The 5856-nt window shown below is 38.2% G+C and overlaps 1 protein-coding gene across 1 annotated transcript in view; it reads left to right on the top strand.

Moving 5' to 3' along the window:
* Positions 1-14: 14 nt before the first annotated feature.
* Positions 15-5856, top strand: part of LOC103129294 (low affinity immunoglobulin gamma Fc region receptor II-like) — a 19354-nt gene continuing 13512 nt past the window's right edge. Inside the window, exons 1-4 of the mRNA XM_016664969.1 lie at positions 15-48; positions 280-312; positions 577-879; positions 4731-5048. Of these exons, the coding sequence (XP_016520455.1) occupies positions 4838-5048 (211 nt within the window). The 5' untranslated portion in view covers positions 15-48; positions 280-312; positions 577-879; positions 4731-4837. The remainder of the gene's footprint in view (positions 49-279; positions 313-576; positions 880-4730; positions 5049-5856) is intronic.

The raw sequence follows: 5856 nt of genomic DNA, 5'->3' as shown, positions 1-5856 counted from the left end.
AGGACGTGAAGATGGACCACGTTTTGCTCTGTGTGCTGGATTTCCTGAGTGAGTAAATGAGTTTTAATCTAGCAGATCTAGGAAAATGCTGGAAATGAGAAGATTAGGATGAGATGGATTCATTTGTTGTGTTCACTTAAAAAAATTAACTGAGCAAACATCCATTTTTACACTGTTTGGGTTCAACTTCAAACTGGCCTAAAACAAATACAGAAAGAAAACTCAGCTATTTTCCATTTTCTAATAGATCTAAAAATGTATCAATGTTTATTGTTTCAGTTCTCAGTTTCCTCTGCTGTGGAAACTCCCAAGGTAAATGGAAACTTCCTGGTTTTGAACGTTTATTTAAACCATTCGGTTCTGATCAGCCGCATGTCAGCAGGTTTCAGGCTCCTTTAGCATCATTTGTTCAGTAAAAGAAACTATTTTACTGTAATTTTAGTATCAAACTTATTTGAATGGATTATTGTCAATACTTTACATTTTTCTGCATGTTCATGTCAACAGCCTATTAACTTGTAACATTTCCTGTCTAATTTTGTTTTCCTATTGTTTAATTAATAAATCCCTACCCAGTGGCAACAGAGTCCATCCTCACTGTGTCTCCATCATGGCTGAATCCTGGAGCCTCAGTGACTCTGAGCTGTGAGGTTGAATATCGATCTACAGGATGGAGGTTCTACTGGTATAAAGCTGTTCCTGATTTATCACAGAATTACTATAAATATGATCCACTGCCTGGTAGCATCAATGGGTCTGTAGAGAACTCCTTCATCATTCATGGACAGAAACACACAGCAGGATTTGCATGTAGAGCTGGAAGAGGAAACCCGGAGATCTTCACTGATTACAGTGAACCAAAGTTCATCTGGTCTGCAGGTCAGTTCTGTTCTTGTTCCATCGTTGTTCATGTGTTCAGCTACTTTATCCATCCATGATTATTATCAATCTTTCAAGTCGGGTCTCAAAGATCAAATGCTCACAATGTCCTCTTCAGAGATATTTTAAATATGTTAAAATAATTCTAAATAAACTTTATGAATTATCAAAACTGTATATGATTTAATCATATCTGGCATAATACAGTTTATTGCTTTTGCATTTCATTTGTAGTCTAAAACCATACATTTCCTTACATTCTTATCAGGGTTAGAAGGGGTGCTGGTGCCCTTCTCCAGCAATCAATGGGCAGGGTCCACCCTGGACAGGTACCAGCCAAACACAGGGCCACACAGAGAGAAAGTCTCTCTCTGTGTGGGAGAACCCAGATATGCACTGACAACAGACCCCAGGCCAGGATTTGAACCCAAGACCTTCTTGCTGCAAGGCAACAGTTCTACCAACAGCAGCACTGAGCAGCCAGACAGGCCAAAAAAAAAGAAAGAAAGAAAGAAAGAAAGAAAGAAAGAAAGAAAGAAAGAAAGAAAGAAAGAAAGAAAGAAAGAAAGAAAAAAAACATTGCCTCCCGTGATTTACAATCACACATGTAAAAAAAAAAAAAAAGTGCAAGCAAACATAAGAGCCAAATTTTAAAAGAAGAATGAGAACAACACTGACAATGTTGCTGTTCCTTTAAACGGCAGTAGACTATGCACATTTAAGTCCATTCATTTTCTTTACACCCTTGTCCCTTAGTGGGGTCGGGAGGTGCTGGTGCCTATCTCCAGCTAACTTCCCGGGCGAGAGGCGGGGTCACCCTGGACAGGTCACCAGTCTGTTGCAGGGCAACACAGAGACAAACAACCATGCACACACACACACACCTAGGGGCAATTTGGAGAGGCCAACTAACCTGACAGTCATGTTTTTGGACTGTGGGAGGAAACCGGAGAAAACCCATGAATGCACAGGGGAACATGCAAACTCCATGCAGAAAGACTGGGGCTGGGAATTGAACCCAGAACCTTCTTGCTGCAAGGCAACAGCTCTACCAACTGCACCACTGTGCACTGTGCAGCCCCCACATTTAAGTCATAAATGCAAAAATAATTCTACACTTAAGAGATGAAAATACAAGAAATAACTGTCCAAATTGAAATGATTCATTATTAAAACAGTTAAATATGACTCCTTGGGTATGAAAACTTTTTCCCTCATCCTGGACGCAGCCCGTTCTGCCAGCTCTTCTTCAATGTCTCACTACAGATAATAACAGCACATCTGCTTGTCTCAGTCTCTGTCTTAGCTTTTCATCTCTAAGGTCGTCCTGGTCTCTATTACAATGTGGCCAAATTCCCCCACAGCGCCCTCTAGAAATTTTTTCAAAATCAGCCCCAAACCACGCTTTGACAATCATGAAATTCATGGTCCAAATCTAACAGGATGTCAGCCATTTTGGATCAAAGCCACCATTTTGTCTCTATTAGACGTTTATCTGAGCAAACTTGTCCTACAGCTTTTGACAGACAGACTTTAAACTTAGTAGAGTCTAAAGGGACTGAAGATAAAAAGTTATTAAAATTGTTTTGGTGCATCAAAGCATGTGGGCGTGGCCAAGCCTCAAATTCTGGTCATTCACCATAAAACACCAAGTTGGAATAATTTGCACATGATTCTACAGCTTTGTGAAACGTTCTAGTCCAGTACTGAACACATTCTTACTCTAATTTGGTGACATCAGTGGCGCAAAAAGTGGGTATGCAGCTCATGCAACGCATAGGGGCGCAGCACCAGAGGGGGCGCCAAAACCCCGTCTGGAGTGGGCGGCGTGCTGCAGACAATGACTCAAGTGTGATTTTTAAGAGCTTTAACATATTTCGCGATTTAGTTTCACTTACAATGAGCACAAGAACATAACAGTTAAAATATAAAAATATTTAGGACTGTTTCAGGGATTGACATTTCGTTAAACTGTGTTGCACTTTCATTGTCACACTGAAATATGCTACAATTAGTATAAGATGTCTAAATATAATTTCTTATGTCAATGTGATAATTTAAGTCTGATTTCATTTGGAAATAAAATGGAAAAAGAGAAGAGAATGGAAGAAGAAAGAATTGTAGAAAAATGTTATTTGACAAAGGTGATGTCACCCAGTGGCACAACTACATTATTCAGGTGGATGCAAAAACATAAATCAGCACCCCACCCCCCCAACTACGTGAAGGGTGAAACTCGCTAAATTTACCTCATTGTGTGCGCGAGGTGAAGGAGCCTAAGGCGCTTTCATTCTTTCTTTTTCTTTTTTTCATACTTTTTTCTGTTTTTTTGCTTTTTTTGTTTTGTTTGCTTTTTTTTTTGCTTTTTTGCTTTTTTGCTTTCTTTCTTTCTGTTAGGTCAACAATGTATGTGTGTGAACTATCATTCAGAATAGTATGTCAGTGTACTTTATATGTATGTCTGTTAGAGAGAAAAAATGCATGCGTGTGCAATATTTTGTTATTTTATATGTGCAATTTTAATATTTTTTTGTGTGTATGAGTCTTTAGTAGTGTGTGAGAGACAAAACATAGTTTTTGTCTTAAACAGCCCCTCAAACAGAACCTTTAGAACAAGTGAAGTCGTAGTCTGATGTCTCAGCAGCTGACTAATAAACAATCAAACCAAACCTCACTGAAAATTATAATTACAGAATAAAATTAAAAATAGGAACATATGGCTTTATTTCAAATTATTCAATTAAGTCTTTAACAAAAAATGAAGAAAACGTTAGGGTTTAGCCATGGTTTTATCTTGCCTGTGTTGATTATTTCCTCCATGTTGTTCTTCAGATCCTCATCCAGCAGCNTCAGCACTCCACACCTAACAGATTATGCACAAACATTTGCTCAATTTTACCCACCAGTAGCTCATTGCTCCGAGTAACAATTATCCTCCCTCCACAGGCAACCACCTCACTTTCCAATGAGGAGCAGCTGTGCAGAGCCCAGAACAAAAGGCTACATGCTAATTACTAAAATAGTCAATAAATACAATTAAAACTTCTCGTGTGCAAATTATTTATGTGCAAATCTCTGCTTAAAGTGCAGTGCTAAATAAAGTGCTTGTTAATAAAGTGCAAAAAGTGCTTTTAAAGTGCTATACAGTGACTTGAATAAAAATAGACCCAGTAATGAAGCTCGCTTCATTACTGATGGTAATGCGGTAAATTGAGGAAAAACTTCATTATAATTCTGAATACTTTGTAATCACTAAGACCTCAGAGTGATAAATGCTTCTGATGATGAGTTATAACAGCCACTGAAATAATAAAAAATTACATATAGTGCTGCCTCAATCTTAAACCAAAGTTTGTTCCCTATTTAAATATTTCTCAACATCACAATCCTCTCTTGATGAGCAAACGTGTCACAGGATTATTTTTTAATTACACTGCTCAAAAAAATAAAGGGAACACTCAAATAACGCATCCTAGATCTGAATGAATGAAATATTCTCATTGAATACTTTGTTCTGTACAAAGTTGAATGTGCTGACAACAAAAATCACACAAATATCAATGGAAATCAAATTTATTAACCAATGGAGGCCTGGATTTGGAGCCACACACAAAATTAAAGTGAAATGTTCCCTTTATTTTTTTTAGCAGTATATTTATTTTTGAAACTGATTAAGCATAAATTATGACAAGCTCTGAAGCATTTCTAGTAATTTACATATATTTATGAATAAATTGCTCTATATAAAATTATTTTAGCAAGCCTGATGATACACAAAGAAACATTCATATCTAAATGAAAGTGGTTTTCTATCTACTTGTCTTGATTATTTCCTCCATGTTGTTCTTCAGATCCTCATCCAGCAGCGTCTCTCTCAGTGAGTCCTGACAGAGAGCAACACTTCACCTCTGAGTCTGTGACACTGAACTGTGGAGGAAACTCTACTGAGTGGAGAGTGATGGAGTATGGAGAAAACTCTGATGGGTTGATAAGTTATTGGAATGAATATGATGAAATAATCTCTGGTCGCCAGTTGTCAGATTGCTCCAACTCATGGGAAATGACTGGATCCTCATGTACCATTAAGAGTCGGTCAGCCCATAAAGCAGTGTTCTGGTGTGAGTTTGGATCAGGAGAGTTCAGCAATGCAGTCAACATCAGCATAAATGGTATGTTATGATACAGAGCTTCTTAAAATGAAGTTAACAGAATTGGTTCAACTCTTCAGTGCATCTCTTCTTCAAACAAAGACGATCTTTGAACTAATGCTGCTAGTAGAATATTTATGCTGTGGTGTGGAAAACAGCAAAAAAAATTACATATAGAGCTATAATTTCTTGAAAGAGATTTTGACATAGTATAGTAAACTTGTTACATAGTATTTCATTTACTTTAATTTAAACTCTTCTTCCAACAGTTGCCCCAAGGTCAGTCCTCACTGTGTCTCCATCATGGCTGAATCCTGGAGCCTCAGTGACTCTGAGCTGTGAGGTTAAACCTTCATCTGCAGGATGGAGGTTCTACTGGTATAAAGCTGTTCCTGATTTATCAAAGAACAACTACAGATATGAGCTGCTGCCTGGTAGCATCAGTGGGTCTGTGGAGAACTCCTTCATCATTGATGGACAGAAACACACAGCAGGATTTGCATGTAGAGCTAAAGGGGGAAACCCAGAGTATTTGACTCATTACAGTGAACCAACATTTGTCTGGTCTGCAGGTCAGTTCTGTTTATTTCTTCTTAGTGCTACAGTGTTCAGTCATCATCTTTATCTGTCCTGGTTTCATGTGTGAGCTTCAATTGTAATTACCATCAATGGTCCAATCTGGTAATTCAGGGTCGTCTCATCACTGCTTATTTCCACAAAGCTAATTCTCAGTGCTGCAGGCTCCAGTTAGGTTTCAGCCTCACATAGCTCCACTACTCTACTGCTTCTCCACTCAGCTTCTGTGTGATCACTTACTTTCCGTCACGCC

Source organism: Poecilia formosa, unplaced genomic scaffold, assembly GCF_000485575.1.
Source record: "Poecilia formosa unplaced genomic scaffold, Poecilia_formosa-5.1.2 Scaffold533, whole genome shotgun sequence".
Taxonomy (NCBI): Eukaryota; Metazoa; Chordata; class Actinopteri; order Cyprinodontiformes; family Poeciliidae; genus Poecilia; species Poecilia formosa.
This window is presented reverse-complemented; position numbering and strand designations above follow the sequence as displayed.